This window comes from Lepus europaeus, chromosome 19, assembly GCF_033115175.1.
Source record: "Lepus europaeus isolate LE1 chromosome 19, mLepTim1.pri, whole genome shotgun sequence".
Taxonomy (NCBI): Eukaryota; Metazoa; Chordata; class Mammalia; order Lagomorpha; family Leporidae; genus Lepus; species Lepus europaeus.
Genome location: NC_084845.1, coordinates 43,560,501 through 43,579,812, shown reverse-complemented (window position 1 = coordinate 43,579,812; position 19,312 = coordinate 43,560,501). Strand labels below are relative to the sequence as shown.

Here is a 19,312-nt window from a genome sequence, read left to right as displayed (position 1 = left end):
GAGAGACAGCATCATCAAGGGTGGGAAGCCCAGGAGTTCTGCAGGTGCCTAAACTTGAATTCAAAAGACATGAGGTCCCGGGAATGCTCTTTCAGCAAACAGCCAAGGTATGACACTGGACAAGTTTTTTTGAATAACCTCTCTGAATCTCACTTTTCTCATTATAATATAGGAGAATTGGTAATCTGCTTCCAACAAGAGTTAAGCCGATCACATGTCTTAAGCGTCTTAAATAACAGGTGTTCAATGAATGTCATTTCTTTCTGCCCAACTGGTTTCCCCCAACCCATTCCTGAATATTTTCCCTTTGGAAGTCAGGAGAAATAGAAACACATTCATTCTTGCTCTGCTACTAGGCATCCATGGGAACCTAGACAGATTGCTCCCCTCACTGGAGCCTAGGGTCTACAAATTAACTATTAGAATTTATACAAAAAATCAAGGTTGAGAAATTTAAAAATATACAAAAAATCATATTTACATATACTAGCAACAGATACAAAATGGAATTAAAAAAAAGAAGCAGAAACCAAGAGAATGAGAAGACAAGCCATAGGATAGGAGAAAATAGTTTGCAAAAATACACCCAAGAAAGGACTGTAATCCAAAATATACAAAGGACTCTTAGAATTCAACAACAAAAACACAAACAACCTGATTCAAAAGTGGGTCAAAGCACTGAAGAGAGAACTGACCAAGGAAGATGTACAGATGGCAAATAACCACACAAAAAGATGCTCCAGATCATATGTCATTAGGTAAGTGTAAACCAACAACAATGAGCTACCACTACACATATATCAGAATGGCCAAAATCCAGAACACTGACAACACCAAATGCTGGTAAGGATGTAGAGCCACAGGAACACCCATTCACTGCTCATGGGAATGCAAAATGTTACAGCCATGTTGGAAACCAGCTTGGTGGTTTCTTACAAAACCAAACGTACGCTTACCATAGAATCCAGCAATCATACTTCTTGGCATTTCTCCAGAGGAGCTGAAACTCTAAGTTCACACAAAAATTTGCACATGGATATTTATAGCAGCTTTATTCATAATTGTTAAAACCTGGAAGCAACCAAGATGTCCTTCAGTAGGCAGATATATAAGAACTATGGTACAGAAAGACAACAGAATACTCAACACTAAAAGAAATGAGATGTCAAACTATGAAAAGATAAAGAGGAATCTTAAATGGATATTACTAATGATTCCAATTTATGACATTCTAGAAAAGGAAAAGCTATAGAAACAGTAAAAAGCAGGAGCTTTGGGAAAGGGTATGAATAGGTGTGGCACAGGAGACATTTAGGGCAGTGAAAATACTCAATATGACATTATAGTGATGGATACATGTTATTGTACATATCGCCAAACTCAGAATGTACAACACCAAGGACAGACCCTAAGGTAAACTGCTTACTTTGGGTGATTATGCTGTATCAGTGTAGGTTTATCAATGGTAACAAATGTACCCCTAGTGAGAGATGTTGATGATGGGGGAGACTGTGTATATGTGGGGAAAGGGGCATATGAGAAATTCCTGTACTTTTCTTTCAATCCTGCAGTGACCCTAAAACTTCTCTTTAAAGAGAAAGCAATTTATGAAAGCAAGTATTACATAAAAATTAACAAAAAGTACAGAAGATCCCTATGGGAAAAATTAAAATTTTTCTTAAGAAAAATTATGGTAACCTAATGAAATAAAACATGCTCATCAATCAGAAACATTCAAGATTTAAAGATGCCAGTTTTGGGGCCAGCATTGACATACAATGGGTTAAGCCATTTTTTTTAAAGATTTATTTATTTATTTGGAAGTCAGAGTTACACAGAGGGAGGAGAGGCGCAGAGAGAGAGAGAGAGAGAGAGAGGTCCTCCATCCGATGGTTCACTCCCCACTGGCTGCAACGGCTGGAGCTGTGCTGATCCGAAGCCAGGAACCAGGAGCTTCTTCCGGGTCTCCCACGTGGGTGTAGGGGCCCAAGGATTTGGGCCATCTTCTATTGCTTTCCCAGGCCATAGTAGAGGGCTGGATTGGAAGTGGAGCAGCCGGGTCTCAAATTGGTGCCCATATGGGATGCTTCTTGTGCTTCAGGCCAGGGCGTTCACCTGCTGCACCACAGCACCAGCCCCAAGCCATCATTTGTGACACTGGCATCCCATATTGGAATAGTGGCATCCCAGCTGGTTTGAATGCCAGCTGCTCCACTTCTGATCCAGTTCCCTGCTAATGTGCCTGGAAAAGCAGCCAAAGAAGTCCCAAGTACTAGGGCCCCTGCCACCCATTTGGGAGACCTGGATGGAGTTCTAGGTTCCTGGCTTGGCCTGGCCCAACCCCAGCCATTACAGCCATTTGGGAAGTGAACTAATGGAGAGAATATCTCTGCCAGTCACACAAAGAAATAAATATATCTTTAAAAATGTCAATTCCACCCAAACAGATTAGAAGATTCAACGAAACACTAAAATCCCAATAGGTGTGTGTGTGTGTGTGTGTGTGTGACAGAGAGAGAGAGAGAGAGAGAGAGAGAGAGAGAGAGAGAGAGAGAGAGAGAGAGAAGCTGATTTCAGGAGCAGGCATTTGGCTAAATGGTTAAGATGCCATTGGGGACACCTGTATCCCATATTAGAGTGCCTAGGTTTGAGTTCCAGCTCTGCTGTGTCTGATTCCAGTTGCCTGTCTTCCTGCTAACAGACATTCTGGAAGGTAACAGGAAATGGCTCAAGTACTTGGGTCCCTACTACCCATGTGAGAGAGCTAGATTGAGTTCTTGGCTTCTGGCTTTGGCAGGAGTTGTGGCAGACATTTGTGGGAGAGAATCAGCGGATGGGAGACATGCTCCTGCCCATCTTTCAAATAAATAAGATACAAAGATGTAAATAAAAATCTAGGATAAAAACAAAAACTGATACTAATATTTACATCTAAGTACAAAGGCTGAGACCAGCCAAGACACTCACGAGGATGACCAAAGTGAAAGGGATTTGCAAAAGCAAATATCAAGACTTTGTGAATGCTAAGGAAAAAATTTAGAAATATTTATAAAATGAGTACCAGGCAATACTATATGACAATGAAAATAAATAAACTGCAGCTATGTACAACAACTGGGATGCATATTACAAACCCAGTGTTGAAGGAGAAATAAAAGATCTGCTATATAATGGTATGATTTTAGACAAAGCTAGAGTATATGAATAGAGGCTACAGACATGGAGATAAACTCCGCAGAAAAGCAAGGAATCACCATGAAGGTTAAGGTGGTAGGGGGTGAGGAAGGCAGCTGTGCTCAAGAAAGGATATTCAGACACATTCTTGGCTGCTAGCAATGCCCTTTTTAACTAGTGATAGTTACCCAAGTGCTTGCTGTTTTAAATGTTTTCTTTTTCTTTTCTTTTTTTTTTTTTTAAGATTTTATTTGTTTATTTACAGGTGGAGTTACAGACAGTGAGAGGGAGAGACAGAGAAAGGTCTTCCATCTGCTGGTTCACTCCCCAAATGGCTGCAACAGCCAGAGCTGGGCCGATTAGAAGCTAGGAGCCAGGAGCTTCTTTCAGGTCTCCCACATGGGCTCAAGGGCCCAAGGACTTGGGCCATCTTCTACGGCTTTTTCAGGCCATAGCAGAGAGCTGGATAGGAAGAGGAATAACCGGGACTAGAACCAGCGCTCATATAGGATGCCAGCACTGCAGCTGGAGGATTAACCCACTGAGCCACAGTGCCAGCCCCAAATGTTTTTAAAATACTTAATACTAGTGCACATTTCATATGTATATTGATCCATGTCACAATAAAAATGTGCTTTTAAAAAGACAGTTTCAATATTACCTCCTCCGGGAAGTCTCCCCAGCCCTACACTACCCTCCATTGCCCACCAGGCTCTAATGTGTATTAACGCCTACTCTGACTCACTAGTATATCCTGTTTCCACGCAGTGTTGAGCACAAGGTGAGTGCCCAATAAATATTTGTGGAATAATAAATAGCATTTAAACATGTGAGTTGGGAAAAAGCAGTTATCTCTGGACCAATCAATTGATAACAAGCAAGAATGCACTGAGGGGCATGATGGAAGGAGAGACACTCAGAATGAGAAAAACTGGGATCCAGTTTCATTATGCACTGACCACATCACCTTGAATAAATAATTTCTTTCTTTGTCAGTAAAAACGATAAAAGAGCTACCACTTAGTGAAGTTCAGCTACCTCATTCAGTCCTCACAATGTGTTTGCAATATGTTACTGCTTTGGTCTCATTAATAATCAGGACACTGAGGTTTGAGAGACTGAGTAAATTTTCCCACATCAATAGACAATAAACAGCTAAGTCAATGTCTCCAAAGTTCATCCTTCTCTAACACTGCTACACTAATTTTCACCTCAGTTTCTTCATCTATAAAATGGGGACATAGTAATATCCCCAACAAACGACTGTTGTAAGGCTCAAGGGGGATAATGAATATAGAAGCAGCTTGTATACTTTGAAGCATTACTCCAATGCGAGGAAAATTATACAGAATAGGTGTCTCCCAAGGACCCACACAGATGAAACAGATGGTTTCTATTCTCATAGATTTTTCAAACCAGTTGTGAAGGAAAGCTATATAAAGAGGAAAACTAGGAACACACATCAATAAACTGACTTAAGGAAGCCACAAGGAACAGCAGTAATACAGACACAATGCAGGCAGCACTGAGTGGATGCACTGCCTTGACTGTGTCATGGGCCTCTGCTTCTGTGCCGGCTCGTTGTCACCCAACTCTTACACAGCAGCCAGAGGGATTCTGTTAAGGCAAACTGCAATTCTTTCTTTGATCTGAAAATGCATATTTTATAAGTCAGGTTTATTAAAGTATAATTTACTTAGAGTAAAATTCACCTTTTTTTTAGGATTATAGTTTAATGAGTTCTAATAAATATAAACAGTTGTATAAGCACCACAGTTAAGAGGGAGAATATTTTCATCACCTGCCCTAAGTTCCCTTGCACTGCTGTGTAGTCAATCCCTCCCCACCAATTTCTGGAAACCAGGGCTATAATGTCTGTCCTTGTAGTTTTGTCTTTTCCAGAATGCATAAGGATCTTTCAAATACAGGAGACAGGTCAAGTTGTCATGTTCCAACCCCCATGGTATTCAAAATAAAACTCAAATGCCTATCCATGGCCACCAGCCCATTGGCCCCTCTCTGCTTCTTTAACCTCATTTTTGCATTGTTTTCCTTTCCTTGCGGTCCAGCCTTACTGGTCTTCTTTGGCCTCAGGGCTTTTGTATCTGCTGTGCCCTCTTCAGATCTTTCCTGACTTGTTTTCTTTTCTTTTTTTTTTTTTTATTAAAAGATTTATTTATTTTACTTGAAAGTCACAGTTACACAGAGAGAGGAGAGTAAAAGAGAGAGAGAGAGAGAGAGAGAGAGAGAGGTCTTCCATCCACTGGTTCACTCCCCAGATGGCCGCAACAGCCAGAGCTAAGCTGATCCGAAGCCAGGAGCCAGGAGCTTCTTCCAGGTCTCCCACACGGGTGCAGGGGCCCAAGGACTTGGGCCATCTTCCACTGCTTTCCCAGGCCATAGCAGAGAGCTGGATCAGAAGTGGAGCAGAGCCAGTGCCGTGGCTCACTTGGTTAATCCTCTGCCTTGCGGTGCCGGCATCCCTTATGGGTGCCGGGTTCTGGTCCCGGTTGCTCCTCTTCCAGTCCAGCTCTCTGCTGTGGCCCAGGAAGGCAGTGGAGGATGATCCAAGTGTTTGGGCCCCTGCATCCGCATAGGAGACCAGGAGGAAGCACCTGGCTCCTGGCTTCAGATCGGCGCAGCGCCAACCATAGTGGCCATTTGGGGGGTAAACCAACGGAAGGAAGACCTTTCTCTCTGTCCCTCTCTCCCTCTAACTCTGTCCAAAAAAAAAAAAAAAAAAAAAAAGTGGAGCAGCTGGGTCTCGAACCAGCACCCAAATGGGGTGCTGGCACTACAGGCAGTGGCCTTACCTGCTACGCCACAGTGCCGGCCCCCAGACTTGTTTTCTTATCCCTCATCTCCCCCAACCACTTTATTATTTAATGCTGACCCCTCTCTTTAGAACACTCAACTACTATTATGAAATGTCCTTGCTTACATTTATTTGTTTACTAGCTCTCTTCTCTAAAAGTATAAGGTCTTTGAGGGCAGGAAGCTTTTGTATCGTATTAAGGGCCTTATTCCTACATGGCTGGTCTTCCATTGGTGTTTGTAGAATGAATAAACCTAAGTAATGGAAGTTAGGGAATGGTGAGGTCCATGTGGTTGAAATACTAAGGAAAGGATTCAAGAAAGAAACAGGCCTTATACTGCACATGGAAGAATAAAAGGGTAGGAGGAACAGCTACAACTCAGAACTAGGTTCTCCCCACTACTATTCTATCATCCCTTTTCCCAAGTCCCCCACTGATGAGGCCACAGAGTGCCCTTGTCCACCAGTGCTCTAAGGCATGGTTCCCTGCCTGCCCCCTAGCTCTTCGTTGCCTGTCGTGGCTGGAGCTCCCCCACATAGGCAGCTCAGACTCACAAGCCTTCCTTTTCCTATACACTTGCATCCAGAGGGAGCGCCCCAGGGGTTGTTTTGTCTTTGTATTCTAGAACCTTCTCTAGTGCCCCTCTCCATGGAAGAACAGCACACAGTCTTAGCCTTTAACCCTCAGTATAATGGGACACAGTCCTATTTTACAGGGCTCCAACTCTCAGTGGAGAGAACACGTGGACACACACACACTGGTTGTGTCCCTAAGCTGATGTTCTAGTTTTCTTTCTCAATTAGCACTAGAGTTCTGAAAGCTTAGTTTTGCTGTAGTTTGTTATGTCAGTTGGGGGTGGCTAAGGGAGAAGGAGGGGAGTTCCTTTGCCACAAGAACATCTGTTTTATTGTACAGCAAGATTTAAACTATGACCTCAAGATTTGAGCAGAAACTTATAGATCACTCAGTCCAGTTCCCTAATTTTAGGAACCTGAGTCTTAGAGAAGTTAAGGAACTTGACCGGGGCCAGCAAGCCAAACAGGGACAGAGCTGGCATGAGAAATTTTCTTGACTCCTAGCCCAGCCTTATTTCTACTATAATATTTTATTGAGTCTAGTTACTATCCCTCTCTCTCTACTGACACTGCTCTTTCAAAGGCCAACGCACACAACTTTTCCCAGTCCTTATCTAACTTGGAAATGCCACGAAATAAACCCTTTTGGTCACCCAGTGCTTCCTGCAGCACATTTCCTCACTGTGGCAGGGAGCTCTGGGTTTCCTCCCACTCCTCCTACCTGCGGGTCCCAACAGTGGGCTTCTTCTCCAGGCCCTCCCTCTCCTGTCTGTCTGTATACCTCCCCATGGACATCACATCCACACTCATGGCTCTACCACAGAGGGCAGCTGAGCCCAATTCTCCTTTTAACCCAGAAATCCCCTCTAAACACCAGACCTATCGTCCAAGAAAATTGTAAAGACTTCCAGAAAGTCATCCTGTAAGGACTTGAAATGCATGCTTGTGGTATGATTTGCCATCTTCCCTCTGCTCGCTCTCTCTCCTGAGTCTTTTTCCTCTCTTGCTGGCATAACTAAACTCTATCACCCAAGTTTAAAACTGGGAGGATTTCTCTCTCATCTACTCTCTTCTCCCCATGTTCAACTAAACACCAGGTCTCATCTTTTCTGTCTCCAAAATTACTCTCTCATCCAACTCCTCATTGCTTTTCCTACCAACACCCCAGTTCAGATTACAAAAATCTCTCTCTATACTTAAGCCTCATCTTTGGTCTTTGTTTGTCAGAATCTCCCAATTTGGCACCATACTATGTTCAAAGTATATACGTCTTAGTAAAATTAGCAGGGACCCTATCATCTAGCCCCACTTGTACTTTCCAATTATTTCTCTTCATATTCCTACAAACCTCCAACCAGCTACCCCAAGAGTTTCTTGCATGGCTGAGTCCTGCTTTTGTGCGTTAGCTCAAACTAACAAGTATTTGTTCTTCCTGTATTGTTTTGCCATTTTTTTTTTAAACCAGAATGATTTTGGTTGTGAGGCACAGAATCCCAGCTCTAATTAGTTTGTGTAAAACAAGGGATTTATTGGTTCGCGTAACTGTCAGATCAGAGATTTCAACAGTATCATCAGATGTCTTTCTGGCTCCTTCTCTATTTCTCTACTTCCTCCATTCCCTTCCCTGTACCTAAATAGCTCTGAAAGTCTCAGTCTCATGTTAAGCTAACTTCCTTCAACTATAAAATGCCAGGAAGGACTGTGATTGGCCTGCTTGAGTCATATGCATATAGCCAGACCAATCGCTGGGGCCAGCAGAGCAAGATATTGTGAATGGCCAGACTGAGTCAAGTACCCACATCTATCTCCAAGCTGGAGAGGGCAATGACAGATAGTCTCACTGGAAAATCTTGGAATGAGTGAAGCTGGGCAGAGTCAAACAGCAGGTGTCCACTGAACTCCCATTTCTCCACTTTCCTGCCTCCCAGCATAATCCTGAGCCCCTGTGATCATCTCCTGGGAACTCACATGGCCCCAGTTTGTCTCCAACTGATTCAAGTCTCTGAAGCAGGAACTGGATCCCTTTGTGTTCAGTATAAGGCCTCCCCCAAAGGTGTAACTCCAGTAAAACTTTAACAGTCTGTAAATACTGTATCCAGGTGTTTTGTTATGAGGTTATTGCCTGATTCCCATGAGACTAGACTAGCTTACCACTGAACCTACAAGAACAGTGGCTAACACGTATTAGGTGCTAGACCAATATTGGATCAATAAATGAGTGAGCAGTTTGAATAAAGTTTACCAGGAGCTGATATTTTAGTAAATGAACAAAAATGTTTTTAATTATTCTTCTCACTTCAGAGAAAAAAATAAATGCTAAGGATAGGTGTTCCTTCAACTTCCTGTCCCCACTATTTTACTCCTGAGTTTCTCTACATAGTCCCCTTCCCTACTGCCCTCCTATCAGTCTCGGGGAAGGAGAGGCATACTCATTGCAAGATCAAGCTGCCCCTCCTCCCGGGAACTCTGCTCTTTCCACTACTTCTCCCTGCATCAGGGCTTGCGCTTTACAGCTTATCAGCAAAGCAAGCCCCTCCATGTTAGCTAAATACATGGCCCCTTGTCTTTCTTCCACCCTACCTCCCCTTCCTTCTGTAGCCCTGGGTTCTTTTCGAGGGCAGAGGTTTGGGGTGGGTCTCTATTTATGGCCTCCATGTACTTCTTCAATCCTGGACACTTATTAATTCCCATTTTCTCTCAGTATTCCACTGAAACAACTCTCGTCCAGGTCACCAATAACTTGCCAGACCCAATGGACACCTGTCCTTCTTTTTCTTAACTGACTATTGCAATATTTGACTCAACTAACCAGTTCCTCTCCTTGAAATTTTTCCCTTTCTTTTTATGATGTCACTCATTCTCAGTTTTTCTCACAGCTTTTCGTCCCAAATTATTCTCATTTCCTGTTGCTAATATCTTTGGGGGTGGGGGGACGGAGGTAAGACTGCATCCTCTGCCTTCCCTCCCCCCTCAGTGAGCCTAGTGACATTACCAACTTCCATAGCTCTCACTATCCACAAGCACCACTAAATTCCAAATTGACCCTTTCCCCCAGGTATGTCTTACCTCCTGATACACATATCCAACTGCCTACCAGGGATCTCCACTAGGATGATCCATGAGAATTATTAAAATGATCAAATGAAGCCATCATTTTCTTTCCCAATTCTTCCTTCTTCCTCCTGCATTATTTCATCTTGGGGAATGGTACTAGCAGCCCACTGGTGGCCAAACAAGGAAGTGTGTCTCATTCCCGTCTACTCTCTAAAACTTATCTCTTTCTCAATGCCCTTCCAACTGATCATCAAGTAAGTTCAATTACTCCATTGCCCAAGTATTCCTTGGATCTATCTCCTTCTCCCACCCATGCTACTACTGCTTTAATTTAGTTCTTCATCTTTCTTCACCCTGATCACAGAAATAACTTCCCAACTGACTTCTCTGAACCTCTTCTCCTTATCTGGAAGATGGAGTTGATAACTTCTTTTCCTCACAGGTTAATGTAAAACAAACAAACAAACAAACAAAAAAATGAAGATGCTACTACAGACTGAAAATGATTATCACAATCCATAGCCATTAAAATTTTTCAACATATTTTTTGGGCTTATGTAGAATAGTAAGTGCTTTTTTATGTACCTTGTTTCTTTCTCTTCTCCTTAATATTTATTAAGTACCTCCTTGACACTTGACATTGGTCTCATGCTGTATTATCAGCAAAAATAAGTCATCCTCTCTACCTCAGGGAGCCCTGGTGGAGAAAAGGCATCAGACTAGCAAGCAACAAAGCCATATAAACACCTAATTAACTTAGAATGTATAATATGCATTAATGATCTGAGACCCCATTGGACAAAGGAGGCGGTGACTCAGGGTCAGTTTTAAGGCTAAGTTCCACAGATAAATTTGTATCTTAGCTGTTGGCTAAGACATAGGCAGAGAATTCAAAATAAATTCTTGGCCATGAGGTCCAACTCTTACACATTATCCCCCTCCTCTCTTTTCTCCATTGCATTTCCTTCTAAGATGGTTGGCAAATCAAGGGAGTAAAGGAACAAATTCAGGGCACTGACTATTAGCCTTGCAGAATTTTATTTTACTTAAATCCTATGGTGCTATGAAAAGCACAATGTTTTTCCACTTCTCTGTAAAGAAAATTAGAACTAAAGATGGCTCAGCAGATAAAAACTGTGGGTGGTAAATACTCCCACTATTCTCCACTGCATTTCAGGCTTCTAGGTTTCTCTCTGCATTTACTGTATCTCAGAACTGGAAACCCCAAAGAGGCCTAAGACATTTTGTAGTGAAAGCTCATATCCCACCTGATAGACAAATGAACTGAGGCCCAGAGGGGCTAAATGACCTGCCCAAAGTCAAATCACACAGTAGGTAAAAATTGAAACACAGTTCTGTTTCTTTCCTTTTACTAGTCTGCAAATCTCAGAAGTTCCTGGATCTTAAGAGTCCTTAATCTAGGGAAGTCCCTTCATACGTAGCCATCCCTGGTGGGGGCCATGGCCCTCTGCATTTCTGAGTATCCTGAAAGCCACAGGCAAACAAACTACTTCTCTAACGTGTCATTGACTCTCTTTTCCCAGAAACATCCCGTTTCTTTCCAACAGATACTTTCAGATCCTCCTCTTTTGTTTGAGAACCATGTCTGCATAAAAAGTTTGGCTGCAGGTGGTTTTCTCAAAATGCTCCCAGAACTACAGCTTTCGTGGTGGCTGACAAAGCTTTGCGGGTGAGATTGTTCTTCTGCAATTATCTTGGCCTTAAAAGAACTTTCATGGATACCTCACACCCACCATGCATAGAACCATAATTGGTTATTTTATATTTAGAAGTTCAAGACCTTGAAAACAGAGGGAATTCCCAATTCCACTGACCTTTTAGAATAGGAAAGGAGCTTGGAGTACCCCTAGTCCAACTCTTTCAAAAGACTGAGCCCTTACAAGGGCTGAGACGGAGCCTCTGGTGTAGACTCCTGGTTCAGTGCTCTTTCTCAGTCTTTGTAATATCACCCCAGCCTCTTGGGCTGAAGCAGCTATACTTTCAAAAACGTCACATCAGTTATGACAACACAGTTTGTTATATAACTGGTGCTGCAGAACAGGCAAGGGGAAGAAGCCATGAACGTGAACCATGGTGCCCCACCCCCACCCCCTTATGGCTTGCAGAATGGCTAAGTCCCACATACTTGACAAGTGAACTCCATATGGGAAGGGAACACCCACTGATCAATAAAAGGTATTAAAGACCAGAGTTAACACTGGTATAATGATTTCCATTTTCCAGATCCTTTTATAATGTACATTTCATACAGCAACTCATTTCATGCTCACAACAACCCTGTTTGGGAGTTATGTTTATTATTAGTCCTATTTTACAGGCAAGGAAGTGGAGGCACCAAAAGTTAAGTGACTTGTCTGAGCCACACATCTAGAGGCAAGATTTGAAGCCAGGCAATCTGGTTGCAGAGTTCATGCTCTTAAGCACTCTCAATTGTAGAGAAGCATGTTAAACTGCTTCTCTAATAAGAAACTACCTATTTTTCCAAATCAGTTACAGGCCACTGCTCTTTCCTCTCCTTCCCCTGTGCTAATCACTGATTTAACAGTTTCCTTTATACCAAATTGTGTGTGAATGGGAGGGATGAACAAAACAAGAATGTGATACAAATTTGAGCAAATTCTTAGAATGGAATTCATCTGAGCACCTTTAAGCTTTTTATGTAATGCAATCAATAATAACAAAGTGCCCTGCTCATGGCATGGGGTGTTTTTTTCCTTAATTTTTTTTTTCCAGAGAGAGAGAGAGAGAGAGAGAGAGAGAGAAATTGAAATCTTTCATCTTCTGGTTCATTCCCCAAATGCCTGCAATATCCACTGCTGGGCCAGGCTGAAGTCAGGAGCTGGGAACTAAATCTGGGTCTGTCATGTGGGTGGCAGGAACCCAACTACTCGAGTCATCACTGCCTCATAAGGTTTGCATTAGCAGGAAGCTGGGATCAGCAGCAAGACAGGGGCCCAAACCCAGACACTCCCATATGGGATGCAGGTGTCCCAAGTGGCATCTGAACCCATACACCAAATGCCAGCTCCATCATCTGCTATTTTTAAATCCATGTAGTATGTATGTGTATACTCATAAACATCTTTTTCTTCTGTTTATCAAAATTAAAAGTTGTTCTTTGCTAGTGTCAATTTTGGGATTAGTCCTTTTCAAAAATGCTTCTTCAGTCTGAAATCATTCCCTTTACCAGCTTGGCTGTTGTCTTTCTGATCAAGATGTGCTCCTGTGATAATGATCTGGTTTCATAAGAAATGAGGATGAAAATACCCTGGGAGACTGCGAATCAAGTCCCTGCATCCAACGGGCTGAGCACATGTCAGAAAAATAGGACCTTATTCAATTCTTATTAACTCTCCAGCGTTAACAGAGCTAGGGTTCGTGAACTATCTTCAGCAGATGTGGCATGCTAAGGAGACAATATAATCTGAGTGCTCCACCTGCTAAAGGAAACAAGAGAGCACTCAGGCAATGGGCACTGCAAATCTAACGCAGCCCCACGGAGAGAGAAGATCTGGATTCCTTTCCAACCATGTCAACTTGCTTCATGTGGCTTCATCCATTGATCTCTAACTGGCAACAACCCTTTCAAAAGGTATACAGGCTCCATTTCAGAAACGAACAAGTAATGGAGGTTCAAGAACTCCACAGCCAATTCCTGAGAAGATTGGGTGGACTGTTGTTTGCTACCCTTCTGGCTGGAAGGTCTGCTGGTATTTACAGCTCAATGAACAGTAAGGAAGGAGAGAGCACCATCCATCAGCAAAAGAGAACTCATCTGCTACGTGATCTGACATTCTGTTCGTGCTCCTGCTGTCTCCAGTGAGCAAGGTGCATCCATTTGGATAAACATGGGAGATGGCGGAAGGGAGGGAGGCAAAGCAGCCACAGAGCAGGATGACTGTAGAAACAAGTCCACAAATCTTGCAGAGCAGCTCTCAATGAAATGCTAGCTTAACACAAGACCCACCAGGCATATTGGGGAAAAGCCCTTTCACAGGGCTGCAAGTTACCAGTTGTCTTCACTAAAGCTGACCACTTAGTAGATGCTGAATAGAGGTATGCTCAAAGAATGCAGATTTACCCTGAACCCAGACCAAACTGTTATTACCCTAACTACAAGGCCAGGGTCAGCTAGGAGAAGAAACCACCTGGTTTTTCTTTCTTTTGACAGCAAGTGATTTTTAAGACTGCCTTTCCTGACCGAGTAGGGTCTGCCTTCAGAATCATACCCCACTTCGAAGGGCTGGAAAACTTTGTACATGCACTGATATCTTCATCAGGCAAATGTTAAAATTTGCTTTAAAACAGCACTGAACTGGTACCTTGGGAATGAATGCATAGCCAAAGTCCTCCACGTTCTGTGTCTATCTATGTATAGCTATGTAAAGCCTACCATCTAGCAAGAAATACCTCATTATCACCTTTGAATAAAAAAAAAGCCCACTTAATACTCCAGAGAGAAAGAGCCTGAACTTGATATCACATACAACCCAACAACTCAAATAAGGCCACACCACGATGCCCAGAACAACCCCACAGTTCATTTTACACTGTCATCAGGTACATGGTCAAGGTAGCTGACACTATTTATTAACTGAAAGCCACTTAAATATTTTATTGATTCTATGCCTCATAAAATATAATTCTTTAAGCAATTTCTTTGTAAGGGCTTGGTAATTAGTAAAATTGATGCTTCCTTTAAACTTTCTGATTAGTCTGAATAACTAAGAACCACACTGATTGACTGCAAAATGATGAGGCTGAATAACAGGTGAAGTCACAAGCCCCCAACAAGTACAGTTATTCAAAATGCCAGGCACAAAAAAAGAGTTCCTGATTACTCACAGTATGTGGAAAATTATATTTGTACCGTCTCAATTATCACTGTTTATTTCTCAGTACTGAAATGCTTTGGATTGTTTGACACAGTGTTCACAAATACTAGTTCAAAGTCACATTCACAAATCCCAGAAAGCTATGTCCAAATGAAAATTTAATACAAGTATTAGGAATCAGGCTTTGAAAAAACAATTTTCAAATTTTCTACAACATCTCTTAAGCAGAAGCAAGTTTCCTCGTACATCATGCATGGAACAGAAGAACTTCAAAGGTCAGTCTCTGCACTGTTCCCAGGCTGCTGAGGGTGTTGTTCTAAGCAGCATCTGCCAGCCAGCCCTTCTCCTTTTAAGTTCAGTTATCACAGGCATATATGGAAGCCTATTCCTTCTAACCAGCACACCACAACATGGATGAGAACACAGGCTGAATGGAACGGCTCTTTCTCTTCTGGAAACGCTGAATAAAAGGGGCCTGGTAATGTCTGAGTATCAATATTCTTCCCTCAGTCCAACAGGCTGAGCTACTAAACCCCAATCCCCACTGGTAAACCACTGGGTTCTCATAGGGCACCATCCATGGAGGACTCTACTCTTCTAATTTAATCTGCCCAGGTATATTCACATGGCATCCTAATTAACTCAGACACGTGGCCTGATAGGTTGGTCACCAATCATATGGTACAAGGAAGGCTCTCTGTAAATGCCTCTTAGATTTGGGGAGCACAGTTCTCCTGACTCCAGGTGACTCTCAGTCAAGTGGCGATCTTGAAAAACCATCTCTGCAAGCGAGAACTCAAAAGAATGTGTCACTAGGATACAGTGACACCAATTCCACATTTTGTGGTTAATAAAACAAGTCCTGTATCCAGCTTGGCACGAGGCCCTGATATGATTGATTTCAAGCCAAGCCGGAGGGCTCACGAATAAGCTGCCATTCATGGCTGCTCCAGGACAGGATGCCAGGATCCCTTGTGGCAAAACTTACATGGGCCAGAAACCTTTCTGACTGAGCTTCTGAGCAAACCTAGCCTACTCCCCAAGGTGAGGCAGTGTATTATGCCTTTTCAAAAATACTAATTGTTTCAGCTACAAAATACATTTTGCCAGACATTTTCCTCCCAAAAGCTGTCCCATGGGACTCAGGACAGAACTGCAGGAAAAAGAGGAGAAATACTCTGATTTCTCACTTACTGTCTCAAACATCAAACACTTCATCCTCTCCCCCTCCCCACCCCAACACACACACACACACACACATTGTAACCGGAATATAAAGACACAGCACTTTCCTGGAGAACTCTACATACAGCCTCCATTTAAAATTTTTCTGCCCCAGTACATAATTAGGAATTTTCGTTCTAAAGTGGCACACCTATCTCCTCAGAGAGCTCAGCTCTCTTTGAATAAAAAAGGCAAGATACCCTTTGGGGGACTCAGTATATATTTTTAAACTTCTTATTAAATCAACCTAATTTATGGTGCATGTTCAGGAAAAGCAGGTAACGAGCTGCTTTGGCAGGTGCAAAGTTAATTTGCAGACTCCTGCCTGTCCCCCTCCTTGCTTCCCCACCGCTCCTCTCCCGCGAGGATTTCCGAGTGCCTTCGGCCTCTTCCAAAGTGCCTCGGCCGTCTCCGTCAGAGCCCCGACTCGGCTCCGAACGCTGCCGAGTCCCTCCGAGCCCAGTGCCCAGGCCGCGACGAGCTGAGCCGAGTGAGGCCGAGTTGAGCCCCATCCACTTTTCCGGTATCGGCTGGGCGCTGTCCACCACTCGCAACGCCTGAAACCTCACCCAGCTCCGGTGGCCGGGGCTTCTACCAGGCTCCGAGCCCGCACTACTGCAGATTACAGACTTCTGAACTTTTGAGACATCCCCGCTCGGGAGGAAGGGGTGGTGCGGCTTGCATTTACCGACCCGCAGGGGATCCAGGCAGATGCAACATGCACCTTGTTGCAAAGAGCAATTCCCCAAGCTCCGCCTCCCCATCCATTTGGGCTGCACAAGCCCCAGGCCAAATTACTCGTGGCTCAGAAGGGTGCGGCGAGCCGAGGGGGCCTCTTGGAAGCAAGCCCCAGGGAACCCTCGAATAAAAATAAGAACGTGTCAAGCAGATGGGGGAAAGTGCCTCTGAGTCGCTACTCCCTACCATCATGGCGCCGCCTGGAACGCGCTTGTCATGCCTGTTACACATGCAAGATTTTTTGCTTCTTGGTTCTGAAACCGCGAGCATGCTTCGTCTCCCACCCACCTTCCCATGAAAGGGGTTTTTATTTTCCATTGTTTTCCTACGGGATGCAATTACTTCGGCTATTCTGTCAAGTTGAAAAATAATCATTTTTGTTTACCGCACAGCAACCCCTAATTAGGAGCCGTGTGTGCACGAAGGTGTCACAGCAAAGCGACGTGGAATCCTCGCTAAACGGTCTTAACGAACTCCTCCCTCCCCTCCCTCCCCCCGCAACTGCCAGGCCAACCGAAGCAGCCGGGACAGGAGGCCCGGGGGGCGTGCACCCCTCCGCGGCCCGCCGCCCCCTCCCCAAGCAAAGCTGCCCATGGCCTCGCTAGGAACTGCTGAGTGGATGGGGCGAGGAGCGAGCGTGCCAGGGGAAAGGAGGGGCGAGGCTCCGTATTGAGGAAGAGTGGAAGGGAAGGAATATCCCATTTTGTTTTAATTTTCAACCATCACTCAAATCCACCTCCAGCTAATTAGGAGGGGAAACTGATAGCTGAGGCAGAGGGGGGCGGCGGCAAAATCCGCATTGTGGGTAGATTCCACAGAACAGGGCCTATGCAGAGTGTGAACAGATACATTGATAAATGCCACGGAGTGAAGGGAAACTGCCTGTCAGGACAGCCAACAGTGGCAAGCAGGGTGGGGGGAAGGGGGAGCCAGGCAGCAAGGCGCGGGCATTCGGCCTCCCAGCCACAGTTCCTCTTCTACCTCTGCCAGGATACATCTGTGCCAGTCACATCCGCTTGGAAACCCACCCTTCTCCAACACACGCCCCCTCCCCTAACCCTCCCCTAACCCTCGCCCTCCTTTGGGTGGGGGTGGGTGGAAACCACAGCCTCCAGTTCAGCACCAAATCCATGAACAGCAGACACTTGATCCTGCACACCCCAGTCTAGGGCTGGGTCCCCTTCCAAGTTCAAAATCACTGCCCCAGAAGAGCAGGGAGAAGTAAGACTGTGGATGCTCGGGGTAGGGGCCCGGAGGGAGGAGGAGAGAAGAGCAGAAATGGAGGCAGTGAGACACCCGAAGCGCTCCCCGGGCAAAAGTAACGCTAATCATGCCAACAGTGTGATGTTCTGATCAATATGGCGGACACTGTCATTCATACAACTACAGGCGCTCCCCCAAAAAACACCCACCCGGGGAGTTGGGGTGGAGGACCCAGAACCAACGTAAGGGGAGGGGGAGGGGGTCAAACGCTGGCCTGTGTGTGTGTGTGTGTGCGAATTAAAAACCAGGCCTGGAGTGCAATGTGGAGTGCATTTAAAAATGGTTTTAAAAATTATTCTTAATAAAAGTACAGATCTCCACAGCACAGGGACTTACTTCATCTGCTTCACAATGGTGCTTTTTCCCGATTCTCCAGCCCCTGTGGAGACACAGACAGGGGGAACACCGGTGAGTGTCCGCTTAGAAGAGCAGGGGAGGGGGCGACGAAGGCATTCGAGGGGTGGGCGCCCCCGTGCACAAGGTGGGGCCCACTCGGGGACCAGGGCTCCCTGGGGGCGGGGGAGGGGGGGCTGGCGGCAGGGGGTCCCGAGTAGCCGGGGTCGGGGGACGGGGGTGGCGGTCTCGGTCCTTACCCAGCAGGAGTAATTTCACGTCTTTGGCGGCGCTGATGCCATCCTCTTTGAGGTTTTTCTCAATCGCCTTGCTCCGCTCGAGGGCGGCTCTCTCCTCTGCGCTCAGAGTACATCCCATGGTGGCCCCTTCCCTGCCACAGCCCGCACGACTCGGCTGGCACGGCTCCCCTGCTCGGCGCGCCCCCCACCCCCCCAGAGAGCAGAGCCTGGACTCAAAGGGGGAAGGAAAAAAAAAAAAAAAAAGCACGATATCCTCTCCTGGGCTGGAAACAAAAATGTCGGGAAACCAGCACCCCCCAAGCAGATCCCAGCAGCAGCAGAGGCTCGCGGCACCTGGCCGGGGTCTGGGGCTTCGGAACCGAGCGAGGCGGCGCCCGCGGGCCGAGGGGACGCTGGGTGCAGGCACGGAGGCTTGTGCACGACCCCCCAAAAATAAAATAGTCAACGCTGGATCCGCAGCCGGAGCCCGCGGAGGGTGGGGTGGGGGGCAGGGTGGGTCCTTCTGCCGCGGCTGCCGGCGGAGGAGGCGGCGGCGCGGGGTGTGGAGGGAGTGAGGTAGGGGGTGCTGCTAGTGCATGTGCATCGCCGGTCCCGAGCCGTCGGTGCGTCCGCGGCGCCTTCGCCGACCCCCGCGCGCTGGGCAGGGCTGGGCAGGGGGCCGGGCCGGGGGGCAGGTCTCTAGCGGGAGGCGGCGTCGCTGTCTCCCAGCGCTCGCATCGCTCGGTGGAGCCTACCGGAGAGAGGGGGAGAGCGCGAGGGAGCCGCAGCCAGCCGGGAGCTCGAGGGAGAGGTTGAGAGAGAGAGAGAGAGAGGAGGCAGGGAGGGTGGGGGGGGAAAAATGAAGGGAGAGCAAGCGCGGGAGCGCGCGCGGCGGGGGAGGGGGCGAGCGCAGCGCGCGAGTGCGCCGGCGGCCCTGCGCACCCGGCTCTGCGAGCCGCCCGCTGACGTCAGCAGGGTCGCGCGCCGGGACTTGGGGAGCAGGGGGCGGGAGCCGGGGAAGGCGCGCGCGCCGGGGCTCG

At 45.9% G+C, this 19,312-nt stretch overlaps 1 protein-coding gene across 2 annotated transcripts in view; it reads right to left on the bottom strand.

Annotated features, from left to right (window-relative positions):
- Positions 1–18,777, bottom strand: part of GNAO1 (G protein subunit alpha o1) — a 173,010-nt gene extending 154,233 nt beyond the window's left edge. The window contains exons 1-2 of one of the 2 annotated variants that reach the window (XM_062177067.1): positions 18,294–18,777; positions 18,037–18,079 (exon numbers count right to left, since the gene is read on the bottom strand). In XM_062177067.1, coding sequence (XP_062033051.1) covers positions 18,037–18,079; positions 18,294–18,411 — 161 coding nt within the window. In that variant the 5' untranslated portion in view covers positions 18,412–18,777. The remainder of the gene's footprint in view (positions 1–18,036; positions 18,080–18,293) is intronic. The other variant, XM_062177066.1, reaches the window with a different exon arrangement.
- Between the last annotated feature and the right edge of the window lie 535 nt (positions 18,778–19,312).